We start from the raw sequence: 20793 nt of genomic DNA, 5'->3' as shown, positions 1-20793 counted from the left end.
GGATGCTTTTTTCTTCACCAGGATCTCCTCCTTTTTAACAGACTCCATTTCCACAGTAAAATGATGACAATGATTGTTCTTGCCATTCATTTGAATTTCCATTTTCCTTCCCTTGTCATCAACAATATTGATATGCTTTCCACTTCCCACTTCCACCACACTTTTTCGTGTGACTTTAATTTTCTCTTTTATTCTATTTCTCTTCCTTGTTTAGTACTTCAATGTATTCTGTCCTGGTATGTTTTTTTCTTCTTCTCTAATAATATCTTCCAATGGGATATCGAGTCGAAGGCGGAATTAGTTAAGCTCTTTTCTATTATTTTCCTATTTACTAGTTAACTGGCTCATGTCTTCTTTAATGATCCTATTCGTTTCCAATGCCCTTCAATTTGTGTATTTTTCTTTTCTATTGTAACCAAAGAGGAAACAGCAAGGATTCCCCCCCCCCCAAAAAAAAAAAAAAAACCTATTGAAATTTGACATCACCAGACAAATTTACTACAAAACACATACAAACAAATAAAACAAAATGGTCAAAAAGGAGACACTTCACTCTCTCAGAGATGTAAATGACAACAACCGCTGAGGTTGTAGATATTTATTCGGTCTCTTCGTCCGAGATCGGAGATCGGAGATAGAGTGGCGGAAGCGTCTAAACATAACGCGTTCTGTGTCGGTGTGGCCCCTTCCCCTCCTCTATCCCGTTTTGTTCGATAGGAATTGAAGTTCTCTAAGTTCTACAGAATTGAAATTGATTGCAAGAAGTCGACTAGGTTACATACATAGACGAATCAAACGGAGTTGGGTAAGCTGAAAAGGAGGTGGCTAATCAGTTAGGCAATGCAACTTTACCTCTTTGTGGAGGTGAAAACACGTCCGAGGACTGGCATGCTACTATTAGATTTGGAAAAAGTAGGAAGAACAATGTAGAGATCCGGGATCACAGGGGACGAAAGCAGGCAGCGACGAAGAGAACCTACTTCCACGAATGTTGATTGTAGGAAGTAAAGTTTTTTTTTAATGAAGTGAAAAGGAACTAGAGAAAAAAACCGAATTCTTTTCTGTCTGCAGTATGTCATCTTCTCTCTATCTAAATAATTATACAGGAGTGCAGACAAGCGGATCAAGATTTGATGTGAAAAGAATAAAGTTAAGAATAGCAAGCACTGCCAAAAAAAGAAAAGAAAAGAAAAGAAAAGAAATAAAAACAGAAAGAAAAGAAAAAAAGATAAAAAAAGAACTACTAAATGTATCGAGCGGTACAGGAGACGAACAACCATGCTCGCCCGTGAGGAAACTCAAAAAAAAATATGACATAAAACATGGATATACGAGGGCTTGAAGCAATGGGCGGGGAAATTTGTACAAGCATGGTAAGAGGAATGATCGTATGGTAGATGACGGATGATATCCGGACAGAAATGCATGCTGGGGTAAGGGACTGGGCATGTAATTGAGACGTATCGTGGTGGGAATGATCATATAGTACAGGAAGCTGGCAATTCATGGAGACTGAGGAATGGTGGGTATGGTTATGTTTAAGCATAAGAAGTTGGAAATTGAGAACGAGAAGAAAAATCCAAAATAAGTTTGCGAGTGCGGGGAATAAAGCGAAAGATTTAAAGGGACGTATCAGATTGGGTTGAACAGGTAGGTGAAAGATAAGGTCACATTTCGATGGTCGTCTCCGCTCTGCGGTGGACGGCATAGCCAAGTCAAGATAAGATGGTAGTGAATTGTGACTTGCGTGGAAGTATCGAAAAAAATTTCCATGCAGATGTTTCTCGACAAAAATGCTCTTACACCCAACGACTTGACGACGGTCGTAGGTATATAAGCAAGTATTATTAAATGTTCAATCAAGAGGATCGTGGCGGAATGTACAGTCATCGCCTTTCAGGCATTTGTCCTCCTTCCAGTACCTGCAGGGGACGAGGCCTGCCTTGGGCTGTATCGAGTGGAAGGGAAACGGGTTAGCTAGGGAGAATCTAGGAGATTGCGGAGGAAACGGGGGAGGCAGCTTACATGTTTCTTATGCTTGAATTCGCCATTCGTTCTAGCCCGCTTATTGCCATGTCCGTGGCCATGGCCATGACCGTGGCTTACCTCATCATAATTGTCATATCCGCCATGCTTTTTATGTCCGTGGCCATGGCCTTCGCGCATCCTCTTCCGATCGGCATCTTCATAAAAGGACCCATGCTGCTTAGATTGGTTCTGATTATACGCAAGCGGCTGGGAGGGTGGCTGTTGCTGTTGCTGTTGCTGCGGTGGCTGTGTCTGTGTCTGCCCTGTCACCACTGGGATTTGAAACTGCGAAAGGATCGAGGCGAGATTCGGGGCCTGAGACGAAGAAGCTGCTGGGCCCTGAGCGGGAGGGAATGCAGGAGCTCCTTGTTGTAGCTGTGTTTGCGCATTCATGACCGCAAGCAGTGCCTGGATGTCGAGGCCCCCTGGCAACGTGGCAGGTTGAGTAGCTTGCGGAATTTGGGGTACTTGCGGTATTGAGGTGGGAGTGGGCTGACCCTGGTTTCCAACGAATTGACCATAGGTTTTCTCTAGGTCGGGTATAGGGATTGGCGGTTGGGATGGTTGAGGTTGTCCCGACTGAGGAGCTTGCTGGATGAGTTTGAGTAGAGAGGAAATGTCGACAGTGCTGGAGCTTTGAGGTGTCTGGGCAGATTGAGGTTGTGGTGGTGGTTGGATTGGTGCTCTGGCTGCAAAATATTTCGCGGAGCGCGCCTATTTAATTGAATGTTAGAAGATTGTATTGCGGATAAGATATTATGGCACGCGCTTATATAGTATACCTTTGTCTGATCCCCTGGTTCGCCAAACGGAACTTCCGGATCATACGATTCATCCGCATCAGGGGCAGGCGGCTCTTTAGGAGAAGACGGGATATCAGCTAGCGATGTATAGAAGACACTTAGTGTTTTCGATTCACGTTGCTCCTGGGCCAGCTTTTCGGCACTCTCAGGTTTCTGAATACCGCCTCTCTTGATGAAATTCCGCTGGCGCTCCTCAGAATCAAGCTCTGAGAAATCAATTTCTAATCAAAATTTCAGTAAGAGAATCACATAAAACTAGATGTAACAGGATATCGACATACCAGTTGGTGAAGTGTAAGGATGGAAGGTTTTTGTTCTAGCCTCGGGATCATCGTCCTCATCCTCGTCATCCAAATCATCCATCCCTCGATGAAGCTTAAGGGTTCTTCCCTCGCCTCCTACATCAGCAACATCCCGTATCATGCTGTCATCATGGCCAATATCCTCCTCAGGATCATGGGTGAACAGACGTATTTCAGTTAAAGAATCATCTGGCTTCCAGCTGACACGCAGCTTACGACGTTCTTCCTTTCGAATACGTTTTTTGCGCTCTTCCTCTGTTTCTGGAGGAAGATCTTCCGCTGGCTTACTGGGGACCAATTCCTTTGGCTTGCTTAAATCAGCCATCGTCTCTGAGAATGAGAAAGCAGGTTTCTGAACAACAGCTGGGGGTGGGGCGGGTTTCTGTTCCGGAGGACTACATGTCATTATTAGCAAAAGGCCTATCTACAATGGTTAATGATCACATACTTTGCCCTTTCTTTGGCGGCTGCTGCTGCACGCGCCGCATTCGAAGTTCCAGGCTTTTTCGAAGCAGACATCAAGCTGCTAAAGAGGCTTGGGGTCGGTTTGGGGATCACCATATTAGGCTTCGGCTTGGCTGCTACTGCATTTCCAGCGGCCGCTGTGCTTTTGACATCCGGAGTAGTGGTCGTGGTTCGTTTCGTGACAGCCACAGTTGTAGGTTTCGCAGCAGGTTTGCCGTTGGAAGTGGTTACAGAACGTTTCGTGGATGGCGAGCCATCCGTCTCCAGCTCACGGGGCCGCTTGGCACCAGTGGTGGAAGGGAGCGGGTTCCGGATAACGATTTCCGGCTCCATGGCCACCAATCCGTCCTCATTCAGCGCACTCTCTGTCTTTTTAGGGGATGCTTTTGCGATTTCAGCTTTCCTTTTTGTCAACTCCGCGGCATTGGATAAAATTGTCTGGGCGAGCTGCTTAATGATGTCTCCCCCCTTCTTCACAAAACGAGAGAGGATCTTGTCATTTTTAGTTTTCTCGAGCATTGCTTGATCCATTGTCACAAATTTCGTCATGAGCTATCGCTTCCGTTAGTAGCGAGCTTTAGAATCGACATGATACGGCATGAAGAAAAAACATGTTCAAAATTACCTTTAAAATGTTCACCGTCAGCGGCCCGTCGCTATCTGCCGCCGTGTGTCGATCGAGTAGAAAGGAATACAGCGCGGATACGATAATAGGATGTTCACCGAACCTGTGATAGATATAAGTATCTTTCTTATCCTAGTTGATGTTCTTTAAAACAACATGATAATAGAGACGAAGCTGGAAAGAAAACACAGTAGGCGGGTTGGATGGTAATTTTGCGTGACTAGATACGCTCTCGAGTACCGAACAGCTATTGTCTCCATCACCTTCTTCAAGAGCTTTGTCAGGGGTCAATGTGTTGGTGCAATTAGATGCAGCGAAATATGGAGGCTAGCATATTAATTGTACCAGCTATTTAAAGCCTTATATGTTAAACTACTCCCTCGGAAAATTCTAAGGAGTAGATGTGATAGCATTTGCTTCTAGCCTCATGACAAGACGGAAATCATGTTGGTTGTCCATGCATGACATTATTACTTATAATTATATCTTCGTCTTTTCTTCTGCATTTTTCTTTCCTCATTTTATCTCCCCAAACAACTACAATTTGGGGTGATAGTAATGACAATTCGGGGGTGGAGAAACTGGCGTTTAGATGGAAAATTGAACATACCTTTGGATGATGGCAGGGTGGCCACCGTCCAGCGCTGTAGTGACAATCAAATCTATCAGACGCCGTTGCAATGTGACCTCCTTCTTCATTCCGGGAATCTTATCCTCTTGGTTTTGATTCTCGGCTGCTTTTAATGATTCGCTTTTCGCTTTCCAACTATCCCGAACCCCCTTGATAAGATCGGAAAATAGCATCAGTGCATTTCTTATGGTGGATATTGGTGGTTGTTTATTCCTCGGCGACCAAACTGCCTTTAAAGTGTCGTATTTGATGCCACCCTCGGCATCCAGAGGGCGCAAAGGAGGGAGAGGAAACGGCTCTGGGGCGACTTCGAGATCAGAAGAACTGTCAGAGTCGTCGCTGCTATCGGAGCTAGCTGAGGCATCAGGTGGTCGTGGACCTTGTTTGATTACAGCTTTATTGGCTGCAGCCTTTGCGCGATCCTGAACCTTCTCCGGCGCATCCTTTTTTCTTCGTTTTGCCGGCGGCTTATCAGCTTTCGTTCGTGCTAGTCATAGTTAGCCAGATGTCCGCGAAACCCAGGTTGGAATGCTTAAGTGTACACAAAGTTGGCGGCAGTCCTACCTTTTGTTGGCTTTTTCCCGGTTGTTGTAATTTGGGGAATTGGTTGCACAGTACTAAGCGCTTGGCTCGGCCCGATTAAGCGAGGAGCAATCTCCGTATTGTACGCATGATAATGGCTATGTCCAGTAGTTTAGCTACACACATCCCCCTCAAAAATGAAATAAGAACTTACTCAGAGGTGGAGTGATTGTCTAGATCTGCGGGGTTAATGACAAAAAATTCGGATTGCGAGGAGACGGGTTGGATCATTGAATGTTGGGGTGCAGAAAGAAACTGAGGATCAATGGTGTTGTGATATGTAGAAGCGGAGTGATGTTCTTGGAAGCCAGTCGCGAAGTTAATGGCGTCATTCTACGAAAGTGGAGTTAGTCACTATGCTCAGCAGTTCAAAGTTGGTGCTCACTCACCTGCAAATTGCTTTGCAGTGATACTGGCCTTCCATATGACGGTAGGGGGCTTGGAACGGGAGAGGGCACCAGCCGTGATGGATGATTTGCTGTATGTAGATCAACGGCGGATTGTTGATTAAACGCACTCTTAGCGGCTGAAGGGGGGTTTGCATAAAAGGGTTGGGGATCGAAGGTGTATTGGCGATAAGGAGCATTTTGTTGTGAAGTCTCGTATGTAGGAGTAGGATTCGGTGGCTGAAACTGGTTGATATGATATTGTGCTGGCAGGGTATAATTCCGCTGTGGCTCTTGCACCATCTGAGGTTGCAACGGTGGTTGTTGCCATTGCTGCTGCGTTTGAGGATAAATATCTTGTGGCTGATGGGGTTTCGATGGCGGGTTGGAATGAGGGGCCTGAAAAACAGGGTGGTCCCAGCCTATACCAAAAGGCTGTCCATCGGGCTGGTTCGAAGTATACAGCGAAGGTATCCCGCCCCAGAACTCTCCGGGATATGCATTGGTCGCGGACTCAGGCGCAGGAGAAGGGTTCGACGAGGGGTCCATGATCATCTTAGCTCCTTTGTCTATCTGCTTGCGAGGAAGGGTTGGCCAGGTCACGTGGTTGTATGGAACCCGAAAAGTGATTTCTTCCCAATTTGGTGTGATTTGTTGCCGCTTTTAGAACAGAGCCGTCACAAGATTTTCCGGTCTAACTGAATGCGTACTAGTGAAGGCCGGAAAGGAAATGCAGTCTCTTTTAGGAAAGGCGCGGCTGGCGCCCTTGTCCACTGGTTCACCAACAGAGCAAAGTTTGAGATCAGCCCCCCTTCCCTGGAAGGACCTTTTCGGCTTTCCGAGGAACTCAAATATTCCAGAGCAGTCTGTTATGGCGTAACGTGCTAGTTTAGTAATAGCTGGGAGCACTGGCAATATCCGGCTGGAGGTGCTGGATGCCTGCGGCACTGCACGTCCTGGTGTAGAATTGTGATGGCGTATGGTATGTCTCTCTTTGGGGGTTTGTTAGGTGATTTTGTGTTAAATGCCAAAAGGGGACGTCATTTGTTGCAGGGTTTTCAACATAATGTTAAGACGTTAAAGAGGGGCATATAAATAGAGAAAAGAAAAATGAGCGTATGCAGGAGGATCAAACAGGCTTACTTTGCCCTCCTGACTGTCAGCTCTGGCGGTACTTTGGGGGGTTGTTGCCGGGTTTAATATGGAGGAAATGTTGCTGCAACAAGAATACAAGTGAAGTCAAAAAGTACAGCAATATCCACCAAAACAGCCGCTCAACTTCAGCCAAATACCTCCCAGGTTGTATTGTACTGCTTTTCCCACTCAAATATCTCTCAAATGTTCCTTTTTTCTATCCTCACACCTTGTTCCTGCGCAGTGTTCTCGTTCTAAGCCACCAGCTTGGGACAGCCTTACCGGCGTTCCACTCACCCTTAATCGACGGACCAAGGTCTCACACTGGGTCCCGTACCTCAGGGCTTCAGCTTAGGAGCATAGTAAAATGCCTTTACAATGAGAATTCAGCAGTTGAGAGGTGATATGGGAGATGTGCGAGATGTGCGGAATGGTGGAGAAGATGGAGGTTGGGTTTTGTCGTTGTGAGAGAAGAACGTTCCGTGGGCGGCGAAGCCGCAAGATTGTTTTGCGTTGTTTTGTCACCCGCCACCGGCCCGATTAGTTTTCCCGAAATCATGTGCTTTGCGGAAAAATAGTACATCCGTCGTTTATCAAGATGCTGGTTATGTCATCAGCATTTCTGAGATCTGGCGATAATTGTTAGAAACGACATCTACTTGTAGCTTCCACATATCATATCATGTTCACCTCGCTGATCGAATTAGCTCTATGCCGATGCTAGACTTGAATGACTTTCAACCTCATTTCGTGCCCTCAGTAATTTTTAATTAATTCATCCGAGACAAGGGTTAGCCCTTTTCTAACCTCGCCAGTCCGCTCGACTGGCGCATCTCTATTTGTCCTTCCGCCCACCCATGGCTTCGCATCCTCCATCTCTGCGGCAGAGGCAAATTGGTATGAACTGTGCTCCGTTTGCTCCATAACGGCATTGGCTAAATGTATACATATTATATATTGATATAGCTTCCATTGAGAAGATCCTAAATCTGAACCATGAAGCGCCTCACCAAACTGAATTCCAGGGCGACGCCGCCAGCCCGACAGGCCTAATACACTCCACTCCCATCCTCAATGAAGATGGCGATCCCATATGGAAAGTGCTGGTGTTTGATAACTTGGGCCGAGATGTTATAAGTAGCGTTTTACGAGTGAACGACCTGCGAACTTGGGGTGTGACGATTCATCTGTAGGCACGCTTTCGGTGTTGGTTTGTCCATTCAGGATTGTATTGTCCTGCTAACTCATGGAAATAGAAATATCAATAGCCCTCGATACCCAATTCCCGATGTTCCTGTGATCTACTTCGTTGAACCAACCCCAGAGAACGTACAACTTGTGACCTCAGACCTTTCCAGGGATATCTACTGCCGCGCATACGTAAATTTCATATCTTCCATTCCGCGGCCACTCTTAGAGGACTTTGCATCTCAAATAGCCTCCACGGGGACATCAGAAAAAGTTGCCCAAGTTTATGATCAGTATTTGAACTTTATTGTTTCAGAACCAGATTTGTTCAGTTTAGGGATGGGGAAAGACATGTATTGGAAATTAAACAGCGCCAAAACCACGGACGAGGAATTGGATAACATGATAGACAGAATTGTGAGTGGTCTGTTTAGTGTCAGTGTCACGATGGGTACGCTTCTTCACCCATATTCTTTTCATTTTTGTGTCTCTCACTTACGTTATTGAAGGCTCCATCCCAATAATCAGATGCCCTAAAGGAGGAGCATCCGAACTGATTGCGACTAAACTCGATCGTAAACTGAGGGATCACATATTAAATTCAAAGGATAATTTGTTCTCCAGTGCATCCCAACGACAGGGTGTTAGCGTCCCATCAGTCCGCCCAGTTCTCATTATCGTTGACCGTAATGTGGACCTTGTTCCTATGCTTTCCCATTCTTGGTCTTACCAATCACTGGTTCATGATGTCTTGAAAATGCATCTTAACCGTATCACCGTGGACGTACCAGTCGACGACTCAAACCCAGCGAAGGGCACCACGAAACGTTCATATGATTTGAGTGTGAATGATTTCTTTTGGAACCGCAACGCAAGCGTCCCATTTCCACAGGTGGCCGAAGACATTGACGCTGAATTGACGCGGTACAAGGAAGACGCGGCTGAGATCACGAGGAAGACAGGCGCTTCTTCCATCGAAGATCTTCAAAATGATATGGGCGCATCCGCTCAACACCTCAAAACTGCCATCACACTTCTTCCAGAGTTGCGGGAACGCAAGGCACTGCTCGACATGCACATGAACATCGCTACTGCTCTTCTGAAGGGAATTAAGGATCGTCAACTAGATAATTACTTCCAGCTTGAAGAAAACATTATGAAGCAGAATAAATCACAAATCCTCGAAATATTATGCAATGCTAACGGAGGCACCGATCCATCCGACAAACTAAGGTTCTTTTTAATTTGGTTCCTAAGCACAGAAACAGACCTCTCAAGAGCAGAGTTGAACCGCTTTGAAGAGGCGCTCATGCAAGCCGGATGCACAGACATTGACGCAGTAGCGTTCGTGAAAAGAGTCCGAGAAATTACTCGGATGACGATGATGACAACCGCGGCCACTGCTGCTACCCAACAACCTTCCTCTGACCTCTTCCGTGGATTCTCCTCGCTCTCGAACCGCCTTACAGACCGCATTACCTCCGGCGCGCTTGGCGCGAATTTCGACTCCTTAATATCCGGCGTAAAGAACTTCCTCCCTGTAAACAAAGATCTGACTCTTACCAAAATCACGGAATCAATCATGGATCCAGCGGGCGCATCAAGTTCCGCGATCGCAAAGACTGAGAACTACCTTTATTTCGATCCACGCAGCGCGAATGCACGAGGCGCCGTACCCCCCGCGGCCTCGACTCGTAATCAACAAAGTGGTCCCGCACCCGGCACTGGCGCGAGTTTCGGCCAACGGCGACAGGGATTCAGCGAGGCGATCGTCTTCACGGTGGGAGGTGGGAGTATGGATGAATATGGCAATCTTCAAGATTGGGCACATCGAACAGGGAGGGGAACCTTAGCAGGTGCAGGCCCGCTGAGTGGTTCTTCGAACACAGTTGGCGGATCCGGCAGTGGTGGAGGATCAGGGCCATCTGGCGCCACGTCACGACGAATTGTATATGGGAGCACGGATCTAGTCAATGCGACGGAGTTCTTGACAGAGGCGTTAGGGAAACTCGGGAAAGAAGGCTGATTCTTAGTGCAATGTTTTCTCATTTGCCATATTATATTCTATCGCTGCCTCCTTCTAGCCTGATACAGCGGTCCTCCCTTTGGGGCGTTCTTCAATCATTTCACACCGAGCTGTCATGGTATGTATATGGAGCTGAGGGGGTGTGTTTTACATTTTTCAATCATCTTGATGTTAGGCTACTTCTTCAAGTGGGTGCAGGAGGGTTGCTGGATGTCAGAAATGCAGTGTCTATAGGTAATACAACACCAAATAACGTTATTGTGAGGCTTGCTCCTTGCTCCTCTATATGCATTTATATTTTACAGCTCTCGAGCCAAGATATATATTTTCGAGCCGATATCAGACTTTCAATTTTGGGCGCAACTGTGACCATCACGATGATTCTTCGACCCATATAAGGCCTGGGTATTCCTGTATATCTATTACAGTCATTAATGCATGCATATATGTATATCCATGCAAATCCACAGCAGATATTTAGAAAATACGAGCTCGATATTATTGCCCCCTTGCACTGTTCAGCTTAGATAGTCTTCTTGAAATGTTTTCCTGCCAGTATTCAGCCAGCCCTAAAAACCCGTCCAACAATGTATCACCTACAGTATATGCAGCGATATGTATCAACCGCTTCGCAGAGGACAACCTGTCCGTCCAACCACCGCTAAGGTCAACTTAGATGCAATGGAAAAAACGATCCCGTCCGTCTGAGCATTCAAAACGCACTGTCGACACAACTGCTTTCACTTTCAAGCACATTTTCGCCTAGGGCTCCGTTCATACAGGTGGTGATGACGGTGCGGTTCGCAGCATCAGCCAAAATGCAAATGCCATCGGCTACCGGCAGCTGTCTCCGGATTGCAACAAGGGAAGTGAGTGGTTGACCCCTTGTGTTTTACGGGCACAATATTGGTGAGCCAGTAACGGATGGGCGGGCGATATGTTCCATTGCAGGAGACAGTTCATCCAGATCCGGACAATTATCTACAGGAAGCTCGTTTCGTGGCAGGGAAGAGGAAAGATGAAGATGAGTGATTCCCGCAAAAAGATATGTTTCACCTCTGAGCACTCGCTGGCCGTTGGAAGGAGGATTATCGGGTATTTTGCTCCGTTTTAAAGATGGCCATCGCTTGAATCATGTTTTTGTTGAACCTGGCATCCCAGTCCATTCTGTTCCTGGAATGCTTTTCTTCCTTTATTGTTTTTCCTTTTTCTCTTTTTCTTTTCTTCTTTGTCTTGTGTAGCCTCGGTTCCGTAGGTTTCATACGAAATATTTATCCAGATAAGAACTCTATGCACCCGAATGCCAGGTCGCGGCTTACAAGGCAACGGAAGACACTGTACAAGATCAAATCTTCCGAGCGATATCAGGGGTTCGGTACACGTTTATTGCACGTTTTTTAGGACCATAAATAGTATAAATAGATAACTACTGATTTAAACATTGTGGCCGAACTGATGCAACCGTTCATCGAGTGGACATAATTAGAGAAGCTAACTTACCTATACACGTATTTCTGTAAATAGGCTTGATATATTCCCCTCTTGTTTGTTGGCACATTTTTTATTCTTATATGGAATGGTGCTGGCGTGCTTCAATTTTCTGGTGTTTTATATATTTAGTTCGATACACACCATCTTAGCACAACACGGGATATTCTGTTGGACGGCATCTACATTCCCAGACTCATTAACTATTCAAACCGAATCAATTCTGCTGGATCCTCTGGTCTAAATTCTCCGAAGGCATGTCTCAGCTCTCACAGGCTAATGTTCCCATTGAACAATGTTTGTCCTCCCGAGGTCCTCATATGCAACAGACTACAGGCTGCAGGCCAGCAGCAGTTGCTCCCTGACGAACCGCTGCGATTCGATCACCACTGGGCTTGTTCCTGCAACGGCCTTTGTCGTTTCAAATATATTCTCACAAACATGACTGTTTAGTTGATGAGTGCTTTACGGCCATGTCAGTGGGCTATTTGCTGCTCTCAACCCTGCTCAGATAACCACTGGTGATTCGATAGTCAACTGCAGCACATCCAAAGCGTCAACGTCCTCGGCCGCTTCTTCCCGTTTTCCCTCGACTCTCTCAATCATGTGGACTATGCCTTGATTAGAAAGTTGGCTCATCTTGGTAGTGGTATCTTGATTGGTGCTGAGCCTTGTTGACAGACGCTGTTGGGACCTGGTCAACGGTCCTCTTCTCCCGCATTTCTGAGCCTTCAATGTCATTGATATGCCGTTAAGTTGAAGCTTGCATATCTATCTTCCCTTGGTTTATTTTAAGCTATCGTGCCGCCTTGGCCTGCTTTAGTTCTATTCGGCTCGGGAAGATCTGGCACAGCCGTCTCGTTCACGCTCCCGTTATAGTCGCTTTCTGTTACGATGTTTCAAATCGCCGGCAAATTATTCCGCATCCGCTTTGTGTTCCAAGGGAAAAAAGGATTGCCTCTTTTATTTTCGTGATTGCCGTGTTCGACAGAATTAAAGGATTGTGCACTTCGTGAGCTTAGGCTGAGTCTTGAACCGGTTTTGTGTGGACAGCGCAAAGGATATCCTGCGTAAGCTGCCAATGCAGGAATCAAGCCTCAGATAATGCCGTCGTGCGACAGAAAAAAAAAAATACCCTCAGCCCGATTAGTTGGCTTGCAGATTTCCTTGCCACCTGGCTATCCAACTTTCTTCCTTCTTTCGAGGGCTCGCTTGTGCTGTAGCTAAGCCAACGTGTGGAGCCTGCATCTACATGGGATTAGGCGATTGCCTTCTCCTGTCGAGTCAACGAAATTCCATGATTTTGCAAATAGACTGAAAAATTAGGAACTCGTTGCGCCCATTCTCCTGTGGCTTGGTCACAGAGTCTCATCAGGGTCGATTCTGTGCTGGCACTTTCCCCCCATTCATACGCCGTCTATGGAGGAAAGACTCCCGGTACAGCATATACGAGCTGGACACAGCTGGCATACAATGTGCCAGCTGCTTTGACACCATACCAATTGACCCCTACCAGACGCTCCTTTCCCTAGGCTGGTCCGCAACTCGCTGACGACCCCACCGATCCCGCCCTTCCGGCTATTCCGATTTCCATGTCCAATTGGGGCGGAACTGTTACAGCTTGCTTCAGCTTAGAATGTCCCTTGTCCTTTGTCCTCCATCGTCCTTTCGCCATGTTAAGGCCTGTATCCCTAACTCGCCATTGAGCTATACATGTTAATTTCCCATGGCACCGCTGTCAAAATGAACATGGATTTCCTCTACCCTACCCCTCGCGTTCCGCGTATATTCCATCTTTCTTTCGCTGGGCGGCGTTTATCGTACCACCCCGCAACATCAGCACCTTGGACGCCTCAACTGCTTACCATAGGGCTGCTACGACCATATTGTTCCGACTTTTCCGACTTCGCGGAAATGTCTGTTACCGTGCTTGATTTGTCGTTTTGTCTATGTGATAATAGACTGTTATTTCACATGATAATTCCAACATATCTCGCTTGGACCAGCGGTGAGGGCTGGACAACAAACGATAGGCTATCTACGGCATATGAGAGTTATCCCGTACCATACTACCGGGTTTGGAGTCATTTGACAGCGCCAATTATTGGACGTATACGGAAAGCTGCAACCGCTATGCAGCATATCCTTTCTTTGTCGAATCCACAGCCGCTATTGGTTTCTTTTTTCCAATTCAATCGAATGACTTCCCGGAACGCTGGCCTCAAACATAAACGCCCCATTTAGCCTGCTTTTTATTTCAACGTGATGGTCAGTCGCTGATTATCGCACGTGGTTACTGCGCTACTTATGGGACAGTTTATCCGTACTCCTGGGTTTGACCCAGCGTGGTGAAGAGGAGTCGTTGCTTTTACTAGCAAACGTGTGGTTTTGGTTGCCTCGTCCATTTATTAACCTTAACATAGTCGGTTGATTTCTGATCTCCCACTCCTACACTCTCTCCATGCAGCCAGCTCTAAGCTTTCCGATGCTACTCGCTTAATACTGGTTTCCAAGAGGACCGTTGAATTCCGCCGCTTCTACTCCATCCCTGCCTATAAATCCTCTCAAGGCTGGATGAAGTTGTGGCGTAGTCGGGCTGGGTTGTCGAGTGTCGGAGATGTGATCACCATCCTTGTCCTGCTGATCCGTTGCTCCGCTATTGTCAAAGTTGGAAAACCATACCCCCACGAAATCTCAGCCATGAACTGGCAAGATATTATCCTAGGTTGCCGTATTGTCCCTGGTGCCACGGCAGGTCCAAGGTCTTAGTACTGTTGCATACTTCCTACTACTATATCTCTCAATCGCTTTCTCGTCCCTTACTGAGTGTAACCTCCTAGTAATTGGCGAAACAATGAGAATGGGATAGGAGTTATATAATGAAACCCTTCACCCGGTCTTATCCTCCTCATCTGGAATGCAAATGCTACACCAACAGCCAGGTCCTTAGTATCTTTTGAGTCGAATACGATTACTGGTTGGCGTCTCCGCCGCAAGTTTTACAAAGCTCATCTACGGAATTACATGATCTCCATTGTTCCAGAATCCCATTTCTGTATCAGATCGGTTCTGGTATACACTTATACGGTGCTGCATTTGTACCAGATAATTGATATCTTCTACTTCTCATTTTGTCATACAACGCCAGCTTCCCGTCACAAGTTTTCGTAATGGCCAGCACGACTCAACGGGAAACGCCGTCCTATCTCCTTGACCCACATCACCGCTTTTGCGTTGGCAAAAATACTATTATAGATTGTCCTGAATGCAACGGGAATTTGCGGTACGTGTTAAGGCTGATCCACTCCCCGATTTAACGCATGCACTAACCCTATCATCCTTCCAAAGTAATGTGTGTGTGCTTTGCCGCCAAAAGCGCATTGTGCGATATCCCTGCTGGAATTGCCAGCCGCAAGAAGCTGTTAGGCAAGCTATGGCCCTAGGTTCTGCCCAAGTACCCGCGGTTAAAATCTCAGGGACAAACGGTAAATGAAGCCCATTTTCCCAACCAGAAATGGCAAATGGAAGTGGAAAAAAAACCTCCAGATACCATATCTTGTACTCATTATTCAATAGATCGCTAGCTTGCCCGCTCCCTGTTAACTTCATTGTATGAGGTGACTGCATATTTCGTGATTCGGTTTAAACATTTGCCCGAAATAGAGGTGTTATCTGAGCCCCATTTTTCCTGTTAGCTACTGATGGCCTCTACAAAAGGCTCGCGCTCATTGCCCTCTTAAATGAGCATTTGGCAACTTCCTGCCTCGCTCTGGCATCCTTGTACAGTGATGTTATTTGTTCTTCTGCATTCTCCTTTACTCCATGTGCCCTCTACAACTTTCCAAGATGCCTCTCTATTATTTCCACAGAACTAAATATATTCAAGATCCGGCCAACACCTGCATTTCCAGCAAAGGTTGCTAAAAACATGGGCGCAAAAGAGCGGCGCATAAGGATTTGGAAACATGCACGCTTGACGATTTTCTTTCCATTCCTGTATCCCTTATTATACCTTGTCGGTATTGGCTATATCCTTCAGGGTATGGGACTGAGAACCTTGGGAAAGGCGGGGTTATAAAGATTGCGGTCGGGGCATTGCGTGGGAGCTGCGACAGAATGACGTTGAGGAACCACTGACCACCCGCTCCCTTATTTTGTTTCTCTTGTGTGCCTTGATACCTTCAACCCGCTTAGAGGTTGACTTTTGGGAAATCTATTATTTTTCCTTTGTTCATTACTTTTCTCCTAACCGACTTTTCTCGCAAGAGAGGAGTTATATTTAACTGCCCATCAAATTAGGAAATGAATATCACAATGAACAATGATATCAATGTGATCTGCAAGGCATTGATCCAACCCACTGTGAAACATCGTAATATACAGATCCTGGCACTAAATTCCAATTCCGTAAACGAGACATACTTCTCCTATTTACACCAATGAACAATAGAAATCTCAAGCTACATGTATCAAGGTGGTCATGCGGCGGTCGGTGTGGCTGACCACTTATCACCTCAAAAATGGGACTGGAAATCTTAGATGTACAGTACAAAAAATTACCTTTACCAATTGACATTATATCCACTCGGCACTCTGCTTTCTTTGCGTCGGTTATTGAAAGGTAACCTCTACATCGGGAGGGGTAGTCAGAATTGTACTTAGATATGGATATAGCGATCGGATCCTAGAACGAGAAGCACGTAGGAACAAAGATTTTCAAAAAGAGGAAAATGCCGAAGGTAGGCCCTGTATTTGAACAGCACATGATGCAGAAAGTGAACAACCAAAACCATACTATCAGGTACGCAGTTAGAAATCCATTTTCGAAACCTCCCAGATCCCATATAAAATTAAATACCTGAATCTCACGTTCAACGCCTGTTGCTAGCTTTAAGAAAAGATTGTACCCAATTGAAAAAAAAGAGAAGGAAAGAAACTCCCAATGCGACTGTTTGCAAAAGCGTATCTTCCACCCCGCCACCTGCTTCTTCAATCCGCGAGTCTACGTACATGTAAATCAAGTTAGAGGAGCGTCATCTCGCATACAGAAAGCAACCATACACAAACGAATGCAGGTAAAAAAAGAAATATCTATAGACGAACCTGTAGCTAACCAACGTATCCACGCGATGGTTGCTTGTACTGAAACTTCTCAGCTGCACCTTCTCTCCATTCTCGATCTCCTTGGCATCACTATCACCCCACTCCATGGGAACCTCAGAATCGGCGTCCGCATACACAAGCACGTTGAATGTGCAGTTACCATCGAGGACTGGAAGGAAGGTCACGGAGGCGGTGATCTGGCGGAAAATCGCTTGGATTTCTTCTTGGATCTCCTTTTCGGATTTCTCGGGAGGAGGGGTAGTGGCGGCGGTATTCGTGGGGCTAAGATTTGGCATCATTTTTGCAAATTGTTAGTCAGGGATTTCGATAACGGCGAGCCATGTGTGAATGATTTTTGTAGCTGAGTGGCATAGGGTTAGCAATGAGTGAACGTACATAGGAGCATTTTCGTTGTCAGGCGATGCTTTTTGTGTAGAGCGATTTCGGGAAGATCTGCCATTGTTGAATATTTGAACCTGCCATTCTCATAAGGCGTTGTGTCAACTTGGGATATTCTACATTGAGGTATAAATGCGGTTATGACATACATCGAACTGCCATCTCTCCACATGCTCCCCAGTATCTTTGCTTGTGATCACGATGACAAGTTTGGATATCTTGCCCCCAATCATCCACTTGTTCAACTGCGACATGATCTTTTTTATATACGCCTTGACTTGGTCATCGGAAGATACTAGATAGACGATTATTAGTGAACAGGAATGTTGGGGAAAAAGTAACCAGCACCAACCAAGCATATTGAGCCCATATTTTTTGACACTGTAAAAACCTGTTAACACCAGTGCTTCTTCTCATTCGGAAGTTGCAAAATGAATGCCCTCACGCTGTGAAATCGTCTGCTGGATATACCCCTCGTTGGAACCTGTGACAGTTGGTCGTTAGCTTCATTATCCCCGCAGGCCGCTTCTGACTCGCCTGGTCATCTTGCACGTACAAAATTGAATGTATCGAATATTCAAACTATAATTATTAGCATCAATACATTTGCTTTCTGGCAAGCCCACTTACGAATTCCGCAACTAGTTTTGACGACCCTAAACTCCAATTATCAGATTCAATTCAAGCCGTGCGGGGTGCGCGCTCCTTGACTTACCCTTCAACGACAACTTGTGGACTTTCGATTTCTCCTTTTGCGTAGACATTTCGACTGGGGGTTTATATAAGTATGTATATATACGAGTTTCGATGCAATGAATAACTGGTAATTTCTCGGACAGAATGTCAAATAAGAAGAAGAAAAGTATATTTTAATTTGTTTTATTGTTTACTTTCTCAGCGCTGCTACGGCAATTGACAAGTCACGTTACGATATGCTCGGCTCGCCTTCCTTTCTGGGCCGGACTTTGCGGAGCCGCAATCAATCCCGCGCCGAAAATCTTTCTGAAGTTGCAGAGAAAGAAATATCCAGCGACATACAAGGACAACATCAGTGAGCCATTGGATAAGCTATCCAATAGCAATATAGCGACGCCTGATACCTGACGTCAATGTAGATATCCCGATGCGAGGATGCCTGCAGTCAGTCAAATGGCTGACCTCAGCATTGCGGCCGTCTCAATCACTGGCTTCGTCCACCAGGTACCCCCGTCGACTTCTCAGTACCTCTGCCCCACGCAATGCGCAAGTGAGGAAGCCAGCCTCAGAGGTAGAGCAGCGCATTGCAGCAATCCCAATTGAACGATTCCGGAATTTCTGCATCGTTGCGCACGTCGACCATGGCAAAAGCACGCTCTCTGACCGTCTCCTCGAACTCACCGGCACTATCGAAGCGGGTGCGAACAAGCAGGTTCTGGACAAATTGGATGTTGAACGAGAGCGCGGTATCACCGTAAAAGCACAGACATGTAGCATGCTCTACAATCATCAGGGCGAAGACTACCTGCTGCATCTCGTCGATACTCCTGGTCATGTCGATTTCCGTGCTGAAGTGTCGCGGAGTTACGCAAGTTGCGGGGGGGCTTTACTTCTCGTTGACGCCAGCCAGGGAATCCAAGCACAGACCGTAGCAAATTTTTACCTCGCCTTTGCTGAGGGTCTCAAGTTGGTGCCGGTCATAAATAAAGTGGACTTACCGTCGGCAGATCCGCAGCGCGCTTTGGACCAAATGAAGAACACGTTCGAGTTGGACCCCGAATCTGCTGTGCTGGTATCAGCAAAAACTGGTCTAAATGTGTCACAGCTTTTACCAACGGTTATCGAGCAGATTCCTGCGTACGTTTTATTTTTATTCTGATCCGCCAAGCCTCAAGAAAATGATTCCCCTAGTGCTAACCCTAGTAGGCCTGTTGGAGATCGTACCAAGCCTCTCCGAATGCTTCTTGTTGACTCATGGTACTCGACCTACAAGGGTGTGATTCTCCTCGTTCGACTATTCGACGGCGAGATTAGAGCAGGCGATCAAGTTGTATCCTTTGCAACTGGCCTGAAATACACTGTTGGCGAAGTTGGAATTATGTATCCGGGGCAAACGGCCCAATCCGTCCTCCGGGCCGGGCAAGTCGGTTATATTTACTTTAATCCGGCCATGAAGCGCAGCCAGGAAGCTAAAGTGGGCGACACGTATACAAAGGTTGGCTCAGAGAGATTGGTTCAGCCGCTCCCTGGATTCGAAGAACCTAAGGCCATGGTGTTTGTTGCAGCATACCCCGTGGATGCCAGCGACTTCCCTCACCTTGAGGACAGCATTAATCAACTCATCTTAAATGACCGCAGCGTGACGTTGCAGAAGGAGTCATCCGAGGCATTAGGGGCTGGTTTTCGACTGGGGTTTCTTGGGACCCTCCACTGCTCCGTTTTCGAAGATCGCCTACGACAAGAACATGGCGCGAGCATTATTATCACACCACCTACGGTGCCGTTCAAAGTTATATGGAAAGATGGAAAGGAGGAAATCATCACGAACCCAGCCCTCTTCCCCGAAGAAGACACACTGCGTGCCAAAGTAACCGAATTGCAAGAGCCATTCGTCCTCGCTACTCTCACGTTCCCCGAAGAATACCTAGGAAGAGTCATAGAACTCTGCGAATCCAACAGAGGCGAGCAAAAGAGCCTTGAATTCTTCACGTCAACCCAGGTCATTCTCAAATACGAATTACCCCTTGCCCAATTGGTCGATGACTTCTTTGGTAAGCTCAAAGGATCCACAAAGGGCTACGCCAGCTTGGATTACGAGGAATCTGGTTGGCGACGCAGCAATATCTCCAAACTCCAACTCCTCGTAAATAAAGTCCCCGTCGATGCGGTATCTCGCGTCGTTCATTCTAGTCAGGTGCAGCGGCTGGGGCGTTTATGGGTGAGCAAGTTCAAGGAACATGTTGACCGTCAAATGTTCGAAGTTGTGATACAAGCCGCTGCGGGACGAAATGTTGTGGCAAGAGAATCGATCAAGCCGTTCAGGAAGGACGTGTTGCAGAAGCTGCATGCCGCCGACGTTACGCGACGGAAGAAGTTGTTAGAGAAACAGAAAGAGGGGCGGAAGAAACTGAAGGCTGTTGGAAATGTGGTAATAGAGCATAAGGCTTTCCAGGCCTTTTTGGCCAAATAATTTCATTTGTTTATTTAATATTGACCCTGCTTGGAGCTACAGATAGTGTACGATATACCAGCTGTATAGAGCTGTTTTGATGATCCTTGTTGCATACACGCAGAGCATAGTTGGGCGTTGGCGTACTGATGTAGTCCTTTTAAATATCCCCCCAATCAGATTGTTTTCGACACGATATTCAGTAACTGGGACAAATAGAATAATTTCCAATCCAATTCCTATTCAACCACTTTTTCCAAATAAATTGAAGCATCCAATGTATCTTGTGTAGCTATACATTTGGGGGGACGCCTATCTTATAGCCTCCAAAGCTGTCGCGGTTCGGGGAAATGTTTTCGTCGCCAACCCCGCCATTGAGGGAAAAAAAAAGTAATCGATGACTCCAAGCTCCGACGCAACGCAAACTTCATCAGACTCATTTTCAACCACCCGCACGCCCTAAACCAAACTATTATTTTACCCATAAT

The 20793-nt window shown here is 46.4% G+C and overlaps 6 protein-coding genes across 6 annotated transcripts; 2 read left to right on the top strand and 4 right to left on the bottom strand.

The window, feature by feature from the left end:
- Window positions 1-1855: 1855 nt before the first annotated feature.
- HCBG_08604 (C-x8-C-x5-C-x3-H zinc finger protein) lies at window positions 1856-4147 on the bottom strand (the record flags this gene model as incomplete). Its single annotated transcript, XM_045435653.1, has 5 exons — window positions 1856-1948; window positions 2026-2742; window positions 2811-3052; window positions 3113-3528; window positions 3582-4147. 5 exons carry the CDS (start codon window positions 4145-4147, stop codon window positions 1856-1858), a joined length of 2034 nt encoding a protein of 677 aa, XP_045283753.1.
- Window positions 4148-4558: 411 nt separating this feature from the next.
- HCBG_08603 (uncharacterized protein) lies at window positions 4559-6377 on the bottom strand (the record flags this gene model as incomplete). The annotated part of the gene is made up of 5 exons (XM_045435652.1): window positions 4559-4571; window positions 4834-5341; window positions 5419-5534; window positions 5591-5769; window positions 5826-6377. 5 exons carry the CDS (start codon window positions 6375-6377, stop codon window positions 4559-4561), a joined length of 1368 nt encoding a protein of 455 aa, XP_045283752.1.
- A 1436-nt stretch (window positions 6378-7813) lies between these two features.
- Window positions 7814-10170, top strand: HCBG_08602 (SNARE docking complex subunit; the record flags this gene model as incomplete). The annotated part of the gene is made up of 4 exons (XM_045435651.1): window positions 7814-7853; window positions 7923-8145; window positions 8225-8595; window positions 8654-10170. The coding sequence occupies 4 exons, from the start codon at window positions 7814-7816 to the stop codon at window positions 10168-10170; spliced, it is 2151 nt and encodes a 716-aa protein (XP_045283751.1).
- Window positions 10171-12165: 1995 nt separating this feature from the next.
- HCBG_08601 (uncharacterized protein) lies at window positions 12166-13333 on the bottom strand (the record flags this gene model as incomplete). Its single annotated transcript, XM_045435650.1, has 2 exons — window positions 12166-12429; window positions 13220-13333. 2 exons carry the CDS (start codon window positions 13331-13333, stop codon window positions 12166-12168), a joined length of 378 nt encoding a protein of 125 aa, XP_045283750.1.
- A 3280-nt stretch (window positions 13334-16613) lies between these two features.
- On the bottom strand, window positions 16614-17969 carry HCBG_08600 (HORMA domain-containing protein; the record flags this gene model as incomplete). Its single annotated transcript, XM_045435649.1, has 9 exons — window positions 16614-16660; window positions 16762-17043; window positions 17158-17237; window positions 17310-17455; window positions 17513-17541; window positions 17606-17644; window positions 17717-17742; window positions 17791-17816; window positions 17876-17969. The coding sequence occupies 9 exons, from the start codon at window positions 17922-17924 to the stop codon at window positions 16648-16650; spliced, it is 690 nt and encodes a 229-aa protein (XP_045283749.1).
- Window positions 17970-18283: 314 nt separating this feature from the next.
- Window positions 18284-20539, top strand: HCBG_08599 (GTP-binding protein GUF1; the record flags this gene model as incomplete). The annotated part of the gene is made up of 2 exons (XM_045435648.1): window positions 18284-18993; window positions 19063-20539. 2 exons carry the CDS (start codon window positions 18284-18286, stop codon window positions 20324-20326), a joined length of 1974 nt encoding a protein of 657 aa, XP_045283748.1.
- Between the last annotated feature and the right edge of the window lie 254 nt (window positions 20540-20793).

This window comes from Histoplasma capsulatum (assembly GCF_000150115.1).
Source record: "Histoplasma capsulatum G186AR genomic scaffold supercont2.16, whole genome shotgun sequence".
NCBI classification, from domain to species: domain Eukaryota; kingdom Fungi; phylum Ascomycota; class Eurotiomycetes; order Onygenales; family Ajellomycetaceae; genus Histoplasma; species Histoplasma capsulatum.
The sequence above is the reverse complement of the archived record's forward strand: the minus strand, read 5'-3'. Positions and strand labels throughout refer to the sequence as shown.